Source organism: Ambystoma mexicanum, chromosome 3p, assembly GCF_040938575.1.
Source record: "Ambystoma mexicanum isolate Mex_15411 chromosome 3p, UKY_AmexF1_1, whole genome shotgun sequence".
Lineage (NCBI taxonomy): Eukaryota > Metazoa > Chordata > Amphibia > Caudata > Ambystomatidae > Ambystoma > Ambystoma mexicanum.
Window position 1 is genome coordinate 249,725,645 of NC_090925.1, and position 17,165 is coordinate 249,742,809.

Below are 17,165 nucleotides of genomic sequence, written 5' to 3' on the forward strand. Positions count from 1 at the left end.
CCACCTGCCCACCAACCCAGTCCTAGCTCTATCCCCCTCATCCCCTGACCCCATTTGCCCACCTACCCCACTACACCCTCTTCTGGCCACCCCATCGCTTCCACTGCTTCCACCACTCTCCCCACTGTCACCAAAAACACAGAGAACACCCCGCCCCCTCCCAAAATCAAACCTGCTTGCTTGCATTATCATCAACACCAGGTTGATCTCCAAAAACAAAAGTAACTTCTTTGACTTGATCTCAGATGAAAACCCAGACATCCTCTTTTAAACAGTCCAGGTTTGCGGGTGACTACGAACCCATTGCATATGAGGCCTTCCCTGCAGGATACAACCTGATTGTTAAGAACAGACCTATAAGAGGAGGGGGGCTAGACATCCTACACAAACACCAGATTTCAGTCCTACTCAAGGACACCTTAGCCTGCATCACAGATTATGAGTGCCCTCTTACCCCTCACTCTAACAAAACAGACCTGTCAGAGATTAGGCCCCACCCACAAATGGTACACTTCCCCTGCAAATGTATCAAAACTCTCGAACACTGACTGGAGCGGACTTGAAGAACCAACCCCACCCCAAAACAAAAACTCCCTGGCAAGACTGACAGTGCTGGTCAGAAATCAGAAAAGCCAAAGAAAAACTTCTATGGGAACAGAATCTTGAATTCTCGCAACCCAAGCACAGAACTGCACAGAATCCTCTCAGAATTCAAGGTGCCAGGTTGCAATACTCCTCCCTCTCTTAATTCCCAATCCCTATGCAATGCCTTGTCCGAAACATTTTCACAACATCCCTATCGATAGACGTAGTTCCATCCTCTTTAAAATGGCAATGATGCCTTGCACCCTTGCCGCACTCCACTTCGGCCCTGTCCCAATTCTCTCCCAATGCAAGCCTTCTCCTCTTTCTCCCCCACCTCACACCAGGTGTTTCTAGTGCAATGCTGCCTGTCAGGCCCTCGTGGAGAGCCATGCCCACCAACACTCCTCAAGAACATCCTAAAATCAACCTGCGCATGCAGCATTGTGCGGTCAATCCTTGACCAATCCCTCACCTCGGAATCTTCAAAACCTCCTATATCAAACCTCTCCTCAAAAAACCCACGCTCAGCCCTCACATTCCCCCAAACTACCGGCCCATCTCTAACACCCATTTCATTGCAAAACTCCAGATCCGCACAGCATACCAGCAGCTCTGCCACTTCACAGAAGCCAACAACCTTCTTCATCCAGCTCAATCATGCTACAGCCCCTTACGAGAAACTGAGTCCTCCCTTGTGTCCGTTTGGGATGACCTAAAAAGAACAGATGCAGAAGGATGCACAGTGCTCTTCCTTCTTGACCTCTCGGCTGCCTTAGAGACCATTGACCACACTATACTCGTAGACAGGCTACACTCCTTAGGAATCAAGGATTCCACTCTCACGTGGATCACCTCTTTCACCTCAAACTGCTTGCAAATCATGCTCCTCCCCCCTTTCACTTCCACCCCTAGGCCAGTGCTGAAAGGGGTTGCTCAGGGAGCATCCCTATATCCCCTCTTCTTTATCATCTATCATTGCCCCCTCGCTGCAGTCTTTCACTCCCACAACCTTACAACTATGAAGATGACACTCAGATCATCCTCAAAGTCCCCAAATCACCAGTAGCCACTCGTCCAGACCTCTCCCCATGCCTCTCTGATATTGATCACTGGATGACGACTAACCACCTCCTCCTCAACAGAAACCCTAGTTTGCAGGAACACTCTCTACGCCCGTCGCCCCTGATAACTTCTACCTCAGTGAAAAAAGCATCAGATGCACGCTAAACTTGAATCTAACCCTCTCCAAACACATTGGGCCTCATTACGAGGCTGGCGCTGACGGAATGAAGGGGGCCAGAACGGGACCGGCCCCCTTCATTGCGTCAGGGCCGATTACAAGCTTTGCATCGCAGGACCCGGATCGCACGCCTGGTAAAACCAGGCATGCTTTCCGGGTCCCGCGAGGGAAAAGAGGTAACAACGGGCCAGTTGTAATCTGCCTGTTATTACCTCCCTCCCCATTCCCATTAAGCCCTATGGGGGCTCAAATGTGAATGGGGAATGGTTCCTGCAAGGAGGAATTACCGGGTCCTCCAATGTTGGAATGACCCGGTTACTCCTCATTGCAGGAACCCGGTAAACGAGCCTGGTTTGGTGGTAGCCATGGAGCTAATAGCTCCATGGCTACCCCCAAACTCGTAATGAGGGCCATTGAGTCTGTATCTAGAACCTGCTTCTCCTGCCTGTGCATCCTCAGGCGAATCTTCCCATACCTCACCTACTCACACCAAATCTCTGCCATCCTCTCCATCATCCTCTGCTGCGTAGATTATGCAAACTGCCTTTATCGAAGCACACCGGCTTTTCAATTTAGGAAACTCCAAAGAATCCCAAATGCGGCTTCCCATCTCCTCATTGGCCTCCCACCTAGAGAACACATCATCCCTGCATTGAGTGTCCTATACTGGCTCCCTATTGGTCGATAGTCTACCTTTACAGCCATGTGCATTACATACAGTTCCATCCACAACATCAGCCCTAAATTCCTCAAGGATAAACTCATACGCTACCAACCCAGCAGTATCCTCAGATCCGGCAATGCATTTCTCCTCGTTATCCCCCAATGCGACTCCACCATATTGGGAGGATCCTCCTTCTCCATCCAAGCTCCCACCATCTGAAACTCTCCCCCTCTCCACATCTGCCACACTGTGATCCACCTTGCATTCAGAAAGGCCCTCAAAACTTGGTTATCCCTCCCATGTCCTGAATGCCCTCCCCCACACTCCCATGACTGTCCTCGCACACAGCCACCGACCCAAACTCAACAAAACATCAGCAGCTCATGTTACAGTGGATACCGGCTGCTTTTGTGGCCGCCCACCCTGCTAAACTCTACACATTCCAGTAATGCACATGATCACACATCTGCCCCCGTGACTTCATGTGCTCCATTTAGTGCACCCTAGTTACCGGTCTCCTCCTGACAATCTGATAGCTTGTACCACTGGAAAGTGCCTTGAAAGCGGAGCAGACCTGATATATGCAATGGGGTCTCATTCAAACTCCTGCCTCAGTCTAATACCTAGAGGCCCTAAACCGACAGAACCTGTCCTATCTAATATCGATGGGGGTTGCCCAAAACACTCATAATGCCTGACTAGATTGATCACTGGAGGTTGCAAATAAGTGCTCCTAGTTGGGTTGCGGGGATTGGACATTTATGCATTTAGATGGATTTCCCTATCTAATTACTGAAGGGGTTTCCCAAACGCTCAGAATGCACAATTTCATAGGGTCACTGGAGGTAGCAATGAACTGCGTCTAGTTGAATTTGGGTATAGGACATGGTACGCATTTAGATGGATTTTTGGGGAGAGGAATGGAGACGTACTATGATGGTTATTGGGGCAAAAATAGGTCGCACTTAGACAGATGTTTAAAATGTTGGGAAATGAGTCTACAGATATGAGGCTGTATCTGGTCACTCCTTTTGGGACTTATGCTTAAACTCTGAATCAATGGCATTCCAGCTTGCCTTGTATAGACTGTGGACACACGTTAAGACTCTGCACCCTGATTTAAGTGCTTAAGGACTGACCTGATTGCCGTGGAAAATGTTTGCCATTTTGATTTGATTTATTTTAGTTATACACATTTTGTATATATCGATGCCCTTGAGTAGGCTTGTATTTGCCATATTGTATATTTTGTTTTGATTACTCTTACACAACGTGTGGTTTGTAATTACAGAGATTTGTATTTTGCTATCGGTCAATGAGACTATTTTAAGATTACTCAGTTTTATGTTACAGAGGTTACATATTGTAATGTCTTATGACACGATATATGTTTTGCTTATGTCTTTTACGTTTTTTTATGTTTCTTTTTTATGATTGTGCTTATGTTTGTGTAAAGTCCAAATTTTGGATTATACCACAATAAAGTAATTATTATTAGACAGATGTTTAGGGGGGATGGGAAATATATCATAGTTCTTAGGTGAGTCCCTTACATTGCCAGCAAGGACATACCATAGGGCTGAGCCAAGACATGTGGGTGCCTTGGCAATGCACCTATTTAACATATGTGGTTACACTTAGAGCAGTACGCCTACAAGGTTTCAGCCCACCCATGACGCCCCCGGTTACTTGCTATCAACCTGCTTCGCACTTATAACTGCTTAGGTTAGCTGTCAAAACTCACAGCGATTACATGCAAGTATCCCTTGACATTGTACTTATTTGGTTAGCTTCTTTACAACGTGGTAGACACGTAGTAGCTATATTTATTTAATGTATTTCCCTGTTGCACGGGAGAACCAGCCTATTGCCTTGGGAGACTAAGGGGTAACCAGCCATAGTACCAGAAAAATCGGCTCACAGCGACGTTTAAGTTAAACTCCATCTAAGTTTAAAGTATGTATAAACGCACCACTTCCGTGGACATCTGCTGCAGGCACGACTTCCAACCATGCACTTTAGAATGCAGCTACGGCTATGGCGAATTCGGTCTAGCTGGTCACATAAATCTTGCACTGAAACCCCAGACTTTCACCAAAACCTCTACCATATTCGGTCTAGCTGGGTACTCATCGAATCTCCTGCACTAGCACTCTGTCATGATCACCAATAGCACCCACCCATGTACCTGATCTCTTGGCTGCTTACTGGAGCCTAGCCAGCCCTCTTAATTCTTAATCTCTGCCAAATGCACACACACACATCTTTAAGCCTAATCTTTGTTAATTTTCCCATACCTGTTCTTCGGTCCCCAAGGGCGTTCCAACCACACAGCACACTGAGGCCATACAAATCTGAAAATGGCACTATGTAAATGGCGACTACAATACAATACAATACTTAGCAGTAAAACATGTCTCCTTCAACTTAGCCACTAGACCGCACCTCCTGCAAGCCAACCACGGTACTGCATCTACTTCAACGTAGTCACTACCAGGCCCCCTAACCCTAACCAATAGCCACAATGTCTTGACTTGGCCATGTTCAAAATAAACATTAGACATACCTCCCCAAGATAAACACAAGATCAGGTATCCTCCAATCTAAACACTACATCACATTGTCACCAATATCGTCACTACACTGCATCTGTGGCAATGTATTGCCCATACTAGATTTTCTATGGCTTAGCACTAAACCATATTTTCTCAAATATAACCACTAGACCACCCCTCCACTAGACCACCCCTCCTGAAAACCAATAACTACACACCATCCCATTGAACTACAAATAGCAACATAGCCAGTAGACCACACCTACCGGAAAATCCTCACTATACCACATTCCCGTCAACTTAGCCACAAACTATATCCCTCTGCTTTAGTAAATAGGTATAACTTAAACACTATAATGCCTATCCACTAGCATGGCTACTAGACTAGATGCCTTCCAATGTGACCACTATATAACATCCCCCCTAATTTAGCCTGTAATCTACACTTTCTCTGACGTGGTGACCAGAACATATGCCCTCCAAATTAAAAGCTAGAATCCATCTCTCAAGTAGCCATTAAGCACATGTTCTTCCTGTGTTCACATGAAATCTAGTTCTATGACAAAACAAGCATTGGCAAAGCCAAAGGTTTTGGTCTTTTTTGTAGGCAAGGGACAGGCACTTGCCAGGTGCTGACATAATGTCATTAGTTGCCCATAAGATAGTAACAGCTGCAAAATGGCGTGAGCACCTGTGCATATGAAAGTAGTGCCTACCAAATGCCTATAGTCTAGTCAAACCCATTGGCTTTGCCAATGCTTGTTTTTAACTGGTCTTCAGTGCAAGGACACGCAGACTTCTTTTAAAACAAGTGGCTGAAGGCATTGTTGGTTGAATCCTCCGTGGTGTATTTATAGCTGCGATGAAGCCATTAACTCTCAGAAGAGTTCCTTGAAATAACACTGGAAGGGACTTACAGCTCAAAGTTTGAGGCTACTGCGTGAAAATGCTAGCTCAAAGAGATGACAAGAGGATGTGGTTCTCGCGGGGAGGGACAGGCAGCGGGTGGGAAAAGCTGAGGGATTAGCCTGCTCATGGGCAGTCAAGGGGTGGGTGAATAACCAAACACCGTCAAGCTGTGTGTCCCTTCTGAGATCCCATCTACCTCCCGGCTGTACTCCAATGAAACAGTTTAGGTTTATGCGTGGCGCATTACGCCACCTAATAGCCAAAATCAAAAACGCTCCATTCATAGAATCTACTTATTCAAGCAAGCAATACCCACATGGAGCGCGCGCTGCCTTCACTAATTAAGATCAGGACAAAAAAAATACTGAAAGAATGAATCACATGCCAATGGCCCTTTCTGTGTCTTATTAAGTCCAAAGATAGCACAAAGGCTGCAGGGAACAGTCGTCAAGTTGTGATTGCTTAGCGTTAATAGCAATACAATTATGCAAATTGGAGACCAGCTTGCACAGTGTTGGGAAGGGGTAGGGGTGGAAGGGTTACATGGCGCTCCAGCAAAATGTGGATTGTTTTCAGTTCCATGAATGGAAAGTGATTACATGAGCAGGCAGCGTCTTACCTAAATCTGCAATGCATGAAAGGAGGTCATTTAGATACCAATGGAGTTGCTTTATTTCAGTCTCTAAAAAAGAATGGTTTGGAAGAAATACGGGGCGAATGTCAATGTTACGTTTTTATAAAGTGTTCAACTCTGGTCCGGGGAATTTTCAAAGTGTCTCAATTAGACGCAGAAAAGTGAACCTAGAAATCCAGTGATGTGACCAGGATCACACGCATTGAGCATGTGGAGATTCCAGGATCAGAACACAGGTGCAGCTCTTCCACCGTTGGGGATTTAGCCACAGACGACATGTCTTTCAAAAGTAGCTACTAACCCATGTCTCCTTCAACTTAAAAAAAAAAAAACTAGACATTTTGAAAAGCTGAGCCATTCTTCTTGATATTCACCAACTGCGTCACAAGACCACATCTTGCCCTACTTAGAAGCCTGACTACATCTTCTTGACTTCACCACTAGCCCACAACTCCTGCCACTTAGCCATTAGCAGCGCATCCACTATTACAAATTGCCTCCAACTTAATGACTTGACTCTATTTATTCCAGCCTAGCAACTACACCATGTCTTCTCTGACTTAGTGAGTAAAGCACATCTCCTGCAATTTAGCCACTGGTACTCACCTCCTGGGTGTAGACATTGGAATGCATCTCCTCCAACTAATCCTCTAGGCCACATCTGCTCCAATGTAACCACTGTGCCACATGTCAGGTAACTTAGCCACAAGACAATGTTGAAGTCTAGATCATAACACCTACAATTTAGCACCTACACTGAACTTATTTTCTGCCTTAGCCAGTAGACCAAATCGACCTCAACTTAACCACATCACACCAACTGAACACTAGGCAATCTTTCAACTTAACCACTACCCCACTGTAACTTTTTTTTTTAATTGTGTTAGTTTCAAAAAGCAATTTTACACACCATTTCACATAATAAGCCATCATATTTAAACAAAACATAAAGAAAGAAAAAATAATGGAAATAAATTAAAAGGGAGAGAGAAATACAATGCATTGTACATTATTTTTCCCCCTTAGATCATAATTTAAAACAGACCAATTATATCATCTATACCAAAACGGTCAAGAATGAACTCTATCATATTCTGTAGCCTCATTTAAAATTTCATATCAGAAATCTAGTTAGCTTTCAAATGAAAAATAAGTGTTGACCCTCGATCAAATATTTCCAAAACGGGTCGTGACTGCTGCCCTTGTGTGCCAGGTTCTCAATGACAGGTTTCAGACTCAGTAACGAGGTGCCTGGGGGCCTCGAGTAGATCACTGTTGCTAATCGCACAGGTGCGATTTTTACTATTTGTTCTCAGTCCCAATGCCTCTAAGGTAGGAACAAGGTTGAATTTGAAACTCAAATACAATGCTCTTTTTTTACAAGGAAACGTCATCAAATGGGGGTAGGAGGAGCTGTACCTCTTTTTTTCTGATCAGTGTTGCCGATTCCAAGAAAGGTGCACAGGACATGGATCACCACATTAATTTGAAGCTAGCTACTAGGTCACATCTGGTCCAACACAGCCACTCGAGCACATCTCGTCCAACTTAAAACAATAACTCACCTCAACCTATCTATTAGAAGCCATGTGTGTTCCACTTGCCACTAAGGCACATCTCCTTCAACCACACCACGCCTCTTCCAACTAAAAAACGAGACAAGTCTTCCAACATAACCACAAGAACACACAACCTCGAACCTAGCCCCTAGACCACATCAGGTCCACCCTAGCCACATCCCTCCCAACCTAAAAGCGAGAACTCTCCTTAGCATATCCATTTCAGCAAACTGTCTTCAATTTAGCCCCAGCACCTTATCTTCGCCAACCGAAAAAAACATACATTTCCTCCAATTTGGCCAGTAGGCCATATCACCCCAAACTTTGCGCTTTTACCAAATCGCCTTAAATCAGCCATTGGGCCTTGTCTCTTCTAACTTAAAAACAGGAATCTACGTCGAGTTAACGTCTTGACCACATCTTCTCCAACTTATCCAACTGACCGCATCTCATATACTTCTCCCACCTAGCCACTAGGTCACACCCCTTCCAACGTTGCCGTTAGACCATAACCCTTCCAACTTAGAAAGTAAACACGTCGTTCATTCTAACCACTACATCCCATGGTCTTGAACTTAGCCTCTATAGCACACCACCTATGACTTAGCCACTAGACCACGCCTCGTTCAACTTAGAAAATGCACACATCCCACAATTTAACCCATTGACAAAGCTGGAGACACTTTACCTACTAGGAAGTCGGAGATGGCGAGGTTGAGGAGGAAGTAGTTGTTCTGTGTTCGGAGGCTGGAGTCCACGATGAAGGCCAGCATGACCAGGGCGTTCCCCACCACGGTGGCGATAATCAGCACGGACATCAGGGTGGCTAGCACGATGGTCCAGACCACTGGGAACGTGCTTCGGTAGAGTTCCTCTTCGGCCTCCTCCTCCTCTTCCTCTCCAGTCCAGGCAGAGGCGTTGGGCAACCAGCCCTGAAGGGAGCTGTCCATTTCAGCGGCAGGGGGCTGCCCCTTGCTACCGGGAGCGGAACATGTCGTGTTGCCTGTACCTCATTCCTGCAGGGAGTTACCTAATGCGGCACATTTCTGCAGCCACCCAGCGAGCTTGCCATTTCAACGCCTCCCTTAAGTCCTGCAGGGAGCTGTCCAGCCTGCTGCTTCCAGCTCTGGGTTCATCTCAGAAATTATCTTTAGTCATCCAGGGAGAGGGCGCTCTCAACAGTGTCCCTCATTCCTGCGGGGAGCTGTCCATTTCAGCACCATGCGTGAGCCGGGACATGCATTTCAGCAGTAGCCGATATCCTATTTTCAGAGGGAGTTCTCCCTTTCAGCGTTTTCCTTTGGTCGTTATGGGAGCTGTTCTCTTCAGCACCCCACTGTACTTCCGTGCTGCCCGGAGAGTGTTAATTTCACCACGCACTTCAGTCATTCAAGGAGCTCTGTGGTTCGGGACTAACCTGGTGCCCAGTCCGATGGCAGTGTAGTTCAGCGCCTAGGCCGCATGCAGTCCAGTCCCTCAAGGAACCTTCCGGTTCAGCCCTATCCTGAAGTCCTGTCTCCGGCTCTCGCTTCTTGCAACAGCCTGCAGTCCAATCCCAGTACCCGCTGTTTCAGAATCAGTCTGCAATACGGGTGTAAAGTATCGGGCTCAGTACCATACTGTCGTACCGTCCCGAGACTGGCTGATTCGATGCCAGTCTGCAGTCCAGTCCCAGCGGTGTCTGGTTCAGTACCGGTCTTCAGTCCAGTCCCACGGCTATATTGTGGTTCCACATCACACAGCAGTCTGGCCCCGAGCGGGTTTGTTTGAGCTTCCCTGCAGCCCTGCCCCACAGCTGTCTGATTGAGAGCCCGTTTACAGTCCAGTGCGCGGCTATTTCGTTATGCACTGGCCTGCAGTCCAGCCTCACCGCTATTGGTTCGGCGCCACTTTGCAGCGAAGTATTTTTACCGTCTGAGTCAACACCAGGCTCCAGTTCAGACCCAACGCAGTTTAGTTTAGCAGTCACCACTGCATAGTCCTGTCCTAGGACTGTCTGCACGAGCGCCACCCGCCGGCAATGAAGTCCAGCTGGTTCCCCGCTGTGCCGCCCCACTCCGTGCACATAGCCAACCTTCCGACCTGGCCACACCGGTTCCGGCTACGCACGTGTGGGTACAGCTCAAGTTGAACCCAGTCAGAGCACACCATGTCATGCCCAAGGGATGTCAGGGGACACCAGTTAGACCCGCGTCCCCCAGAGGAGCACGAGAGGCCAGTCCTTCCACTCACTGGATTAAGCAACCTGCGCAGCTCCAAGTGAGCCGGCTGCCTCCCACGCCTCCAGCAGCCGGTATGATGCGCAGCCTAACCCCTACTCCAGAAACCTCCCACCACCACGTCCCCTTGTCAGCTCGGCTGCCCATCACATCTCCATGGAGACGGCCCAGAGCCGCGACCATGCGCCCAGTTTCAGCCACAAGGCACCATATCCCGAGGGCTGGCACCGGGGCTAAAGTGCAGGCACCGTACTCCTAATGCCGGATCCGAGCCCGGTGTCTGCTCCCTACCCCTCACATCCTCGTGCACACCCACTATCATGTCTCTTTCTCCCTCCCCGGAGCAGGTAGAGTTACAAGCCCTCTCACCTAGAGCCAGAGACGGCCACCGATAGTCACTTCAGCCCAGAGTCTGCAATCGGAGGCTGACGTTCTCCCGCCTAAACATCGAGCCTGCCATCGATGTCTGACATCTTCTCGCCTGGAGCTACGGTCTAACATCAGAGTCTGGTGTCCTCTCACCTAGCCTTGAATTCTGGCACCGCAGTCTGACGCCTTCACACCTAGACCCAGCGCCTGCCTTAAGCCCGGAGTCTGCCATCGATGTCTGACCGCTCGCCTAGACGCAAGTTCGGCATTCGGTGGCTGGTGTTCTCTCTACCAGCCTAAGCCTCTACCGCCTGAGTCTGACGCCCTTTCATTTAACCTAAAATCATAATGTAGCACGGGTGTCTGACACTCTCGCGCCTCTATCCAGAGGTTCCCATTGCTTTCTGATACCCCCTCCCCCTTCCCCATCTGGACATAGGGGTCCCAAAAGGTGCCCGACTTCCTCTCGCCTGCACCTAGACTCTATCATTAGTGTCGGACTCTGACAGCAGCCCGTACCACTCAACGTGCACAGCAAACATCGCTTCGTGCACCCGCCCGCCCAGCGCCTAGACGCCATGGCCCAATGTACACAGTGGAATGGGACAGAACAGAGCCATCGCCGCTTGTTGGAAAGCAATCTGCGGAGATAAGGGGGTGCGCGTGGATGTATAGAGCGAGCGCTCGATACTACCCTGGCAGCCCGCAGCCCCGCTCTCGGCACTTTATCGATCCACACTGTACTTAATACACACGATTTGTTTCCGCCGGGCACGGAAACGAGAACAGAACTAGCAATGAATAACGTTTTGATGGGCTCTGCCAGCACGTACATGCCCCCACGGGGGGTTTCATTTGTAACACCTCACTGGAAGGGCGAGGGGTCTCTTTTGATTGCATTTCACTCTTCCTAGGAACGAGTGGGGGACGCGGCATCCTTCGAGCGGTTTCCACAGACAGCTGATTTTCACGAGCTTTCCTTCCAGCAATGGTTATGAGTGATGCTGGGGTCTGAGCTTTCGCCGAGTTCGCAGTGTCTGTTTTATGGCGCATCCGCCAGGAACGCGCACGGGAAGGATGTTCTCGCTTGTTAAGACATTTGTATTATTGTTTCATTTGGAGTCTGATGAGAACAATTGCATTGTTGCATCTTTCATTGAAATCGAGCTCATACTTTCCTTCCTTCCTTCCTTCCTTCCTTCCTTCCTTCCTTCCTTCCTCCTCCTTCCTTCCTTCCTTCCTTCCTTCCTTCCTTCCTTCCTTCCTTCCTTCCTTCCTTCCTTCCTTCCTTCCTTCCTTCCTTCCTTCCTTCCTTCCTTCCTTCCTTCCTTCCTTCCTTCCTTCCTTCCTTCCTTCCTTCCTTCCTTCCTTCCTTCCTTCCTTCCTTCCTTCCTTCCTTCCTTCCTTCTCCCCCTTCCCTTCCTCCCTTCTCCCCCTTCCCTTCCCTCGATTCCCCTGCCCTCCCCTGTTTAGGGAAGGGCAATTTTTACAGATTAGGGGGCATGGGACAAAATGAGAGGCCCATGATCACACACATTGATTAAGAGGTGAAGCTGGGATTTGAGCCCAATCTGCAATTTCTGTACTTTACTACTTAGTTTTATAATTCTTTTTTTTTAAATTTTAATAATTTTTTTATTAAGGTATGTAGTATAGTTTTATAATTCTTATTATGAGCAAGCTGCAATTATTTTTGAATGTTTGACTTTCATGAACTAAAATAATGCCATTTTGTCGAACTGACTCAGGAAGTACACAAACCGCATGACCCAGCAGGACAATTTTTAAACAAAACATTATAGGAACATGTTATGAAAAATGGGAATGATTCTAACTTCATTGTCTCCATCATAAAGTAAAGTGTACAAGTACCAGCATACTAAATGTGAGCTTAAAAGTGTTTTACCCAGAGATTTTCTTTTGTGTTTTCAAGCTTTAAATTCACCCAAAACACAGACTTGTGGATTGCTATTTATGATGTGAAGAGCCTTTGAAATTGTACAAAAAAGCAAACTGTTTTTGTGTTAAATCAGTAGACCTGAAAAGAAGCGAGTTCGAGGCCTGTGACATTTGATTCCCTCTCTGTTGTCTAGCACCCCCTCTACTCAACTGGCCTACATAAAGAGAAATATGAGGCAATAGGCAAACCAATGCCACCAGCATTCAAGAAGGCAAACCTTTGGTCAGACCAAACGGGAACAAGATACATTGTCTCAACATTCCTAAATTCTCGCAAAAAAAAGCAGGAGGGTCAAGCTTCCCGGAGTTAGCTGCCAAACTATGGAATGCTACCCCGATCAACCTTAGAATGGAACCCTCATTCTGGTCCTTCAGAGCTAAATCCTGGCTCTCTAACAAGAAAGGTGCTACTGCTTGAATATTTACCTCCCTGTACATGCCTTCTTCGTCATACTGTCTCACCATTCTGACCACTTTGCAACCTGGTCAATTGCACCTATATCTACTGTCTTGTATAATCTGAAAACATTCTGTAACCTATTGAAATTCGCTCCAAGTCTCTGGCGTCCAGTTACCTCTGGGTTCGGCGGCGGTGCAAATAAAGAAACTAAACTAACTAACTAACTACATTTTTCATGGAAGAAAGAACAGTACTATTCAGTGATGTATGATGATTGGTCCATGATCACTATATGCTCTGCTGACAAAGCCACACTACGAGCCTCAGCACTTTGGTTCCACACTCTTAAATTTGGCTACCTAATCACCTCCCATATAACACTTTATGTTCAACACGGGAGGGCGTGGGGGTGAGGAGGGCAGACCAGGATTTACAACTTCCATCTTGAGGAACCACGCTGTAGACCATCCCCATGCCCATGCGGATGCTACTTTAGTTTTGATAGATATCGCAATATGGAACATGTAGAGTGATTTTGTAGCACAGTAGGTGATATTATCACTACAGTATATGTACGCACGCAGGTGTATCAACTTCAGATCAGACATAGGACAACTTCAGACATAGGAAAGTCTGAGTTTGTCTTGCTGGAATTTGCTACTTTGATCTGGCATATGAATACACATCTCTGTAACGAGTGCTTAACACGCTGAGCTATCTTATCAACCATGGTGGCACTCAAATGTATCCTTACATTTCAACTTTGGTAACTACACATGATCAATCCATTCACCCCAGAAATCTGAGAATGCCGTAGTGAGCGTACACACTATTCAGACCGCACTAAAAAAAGAAAGCATTACAGTATTAGACGATCAAAGCAGAACTTGCTTGTCAACAATAGCCAGGCAATATGTATAGCGCCTCAGCAGCACACTATAAACTACACAGAAGTTGGCTATTTACATTTTGTGACCATGGGCACTGGCTTCTTTGGATCAGGCAGCCATGCATGCCCCTGTGCCCCCAAGATGGGGGCCCAGGGCACGAGCCCCTTTTGCATTTCCATAAAGATGTTGCTCTTCTCTTCTCTTCTCTTCTCTTCTCTTCTCTTCTCTTCTCTTCTCTTCTCTTCTCTTCTCTTCTCTTCTCTTCTCTTCTCTTCTCTTCTCTCCCCCTGTCCAATGCCACTTCCCCCTGCCCATTCCTTTCCCTCCCCTTTCCTCCTGCCCTACAGACCCCTTTTCTTTGCTTTTCTTGTTTCGGTCATATCAACCATTGAATGGCTCCGCAGCATAGGTGCCCCTAGAGGGGGGGGAAGAGGGGGCAACTACCACCTACCCCCTATTTGCTGCTTTGCCCACCCTAATTGGTGGTATGCCCCCTCTGGCAAAGAAATCTTTCCAGGAGTCTTAACGGTGCTCCTTTGCCCAGCTGTCATTCGCATGATTGCCGGCTCTCTGTTTGCTCAGACTGTGTTCTTTCCTCTGGTCTGAAAGGGACACCAAAGGAATTAATGGGCCATGAATGTCACTTGTGTGGGGGCCATCACTGTTAAAAGCAGGCTTCCTACATGCTGGGCACACAATTGTTTTCCAAATGTACAGTTTACCCTTACATAGAAAAAAAGACATTTCTTAAATGAAACATGCTTCTTAAACTTATATTCACTCATTTTCTTTAAAATGTGTTTATTGTTTTCTGTAAGGTTTGTGGCCCTTCCTTTGTGTTTTATCACAAGATATATTTCTAATTATGTTATATGCTTTTCAAACTGTTTAATCACAAATAAATGGTTCTGTTGTGCTGCCAGCAGTTATTAGAAATTTAAACTGTTGGTTCATGGGTGCCAAATTTTGATTTTCATTAAGGGGGCGGAAATTCTCCCATCCCCTTCCTGAATATAAGCAAGCGACCAGCCCAACCCATCACCTGGCTGGACACAGTTTATAGCACTTGTTGTTTTATAAGGAATTGCAAAAAGTCTAAGATTTACAGACAGTTTTAAATATATAACATCTCAGCAACAATCACTCAACCTGCTGAGATACCCATCTAGCCTTTTACTGTAAGGAATGTAATGTCAGCCACCCCTAAGTGATGCAAAGTAGGGCAGGCTTGATGTGAAGACCTGAATGAAAGGGCCAATCTCTTACAGAGGTGGACAGTTACTACACCACCCTCTGTGTGTCATGTGTGTATCGTCTGGGGCTGCACTGGGCCTACAACAACTTGGTGATGAGATTATCACTTAGGACACGTGGCCGGAAGGCCACCACATGCATCGTGGGTGCGCGTTGTGTTGCGGAAAGAGTCAGGACACCTATCAAGGTTATCCTGGTCTCTTTTCACTCACAGCGAGGCGCGGAACGGCTAGCTATGCTCGCGTTCCCCTGAACATTTAAAAAAATAAAATAAATAACAGATTAAGCTGCACACGCCCAGGGTGGCCATCCAAATAAGGGAGAGAAGAAGTGACTCCTCCTATAGAGAGAAACTGCTGATGCAGAAGGTGGCAAAATGGCCCACGTGCCCTGGCAGGACATGTGATGTGCTCTACTGATTGGAGCAAACTGAAAGGATGGCCTGAAGAACATTGTCTGCGCTGCTCGAGTCTTACTGTAAGGACATGTTGTAGAATCTCCACACAGTGAGAGTGCTCATGTGTCAACAGGTGTGAACATGCCCCAGCAAAGAGAAATAAGTGCCAAAGGAGGTTGTGTGGAAGATGAGGTGCCATCTTCCATGCATCGGTGAAGGCAAGAACTTCAATCCGGTGCAGGACTACAACAGGCACTGCAGCACTTCCATAGCAATCTGCTCCCGGTGTTCGATGTGCAGGGGTCACCAGCTACGCTGGAACTCTGATGGGTGCTATGGTGCGAGCATTGTGACATGTTCTTTGCGGCTGCCAACATCTGATATGATGATACAATGTGCTCCCTTCTGCTCTTTTATGCCTTTCAAAACATTGCCACAGGGTGGGAGGCTCAGAGGGGAGGCATGCTGTTTTATTTACTGGGCTTCTATGATAAAACAAGCATGATAAGTGTTATTATGTTGCTAGACTTAGTTGCATTTTAACACAACCAGTCTAGCCATTTCCTACTGTGGCATGACATTTTGTATTGGCCATCTTTGATAAAGCAAGCATCATAAGTGTTATTACATGGATAGAATGGCATCTTGGTGCCGCCAGTCTTGCCATTTCTTACTGTGGCATGACATTTTGTACTGGGCATCTTTGATAAGCCAGCATGATATGTAGCTAGACTGGGATTTTATTACAGCCAGTCTAGCCATTTCTTACTGTGGCATGACATTTTGTATTGGGCATCTTTGATAAAGGAAGCATGATCAGCATTATTACTAGCCTAGACTGGCATTTTGGTGCAGCTAGTGTAGCCACTTCTTATGCTGACATGACATTTTTTATTGGGCATCTTTGATAAGTCTGCATGATGCGTAGCTAGACTGGGATTTTAACACAGCCAGTCTAGCCATTTCTTATTGTGGCATGACATTTTGTATTGGGCATCTTTGATAAAGCAAGCATGATAAGTGTTATTACGTGGCTAGACTGGCATTTTGATACGCTGGGGGTTCAGGGGCAGGCATGCTATTTTTGTACTGGGCATCTATGATAAAGCAAGCATTATAAGTGTTATTATGTAGCTAGACTTACTTGCATTTGTCCACAGCCAGTCTAGTCATCTTACCGTGGCAGGACATTTTGTATTGGCCATCTTTGGTAAATCAAGCATGATCAGTGTTATTACAAGCCTAGAATGGCATTTTGGTGCAGCGAGTCTAGCCACTTCTTACTGTGGCATGACATTTTGTATTGGGCATCTTTGATAAAGGAAGCATGATCAGCATTATTACTAGCCTAGACTGGCATTTTGGTGCAGCTAGTGTAGCCACTTCTTATGCTGACATGACATTTTTTATTGGGCATCTTTGATAAGTCTGCATGATGCGTAGCTAGACTGGGATTTTAACACAGCCAGTCTAGCCATTTCTTATTGTGGCATGACATTTTGTATTGGGCATCTTTGATAAAGCAAGCATG

At 46.6% G+C, this 17,165-nt stretch overlaps 1 protein-coding gene across 3 annotated transcripts in view; it reads right to left on the minus strand.

Annotated features, from left to right (window-relative positions):
* HRH3 (histamine receptor H3) overlaps window positions 1-17,165 on the minus strand; it is a 373,608-nt gene that overhangs the window by 24,536 nt on the left and 331,907 nt on the right. The window contains exon 1 of one of the 3 annotated variants that reach the window (XM_069650724.1): window positions 8,835-10,714. The exons of the other annotated variants lie outside the window; for them this stretch is intronic. Within the exon in view, the coding sequence (XP_069506825.1) occupies window positions 8,835-9,096 (262 nt within the window). The 5' untranslated portion in view covers window positions 9,097-10,714. Of the gene's footprint in view, window positions 1-8,834; window positions 10,715-17,165 lie in introns of those variants that run through there. 3 annotated transcript variants of the gene reach the window in all.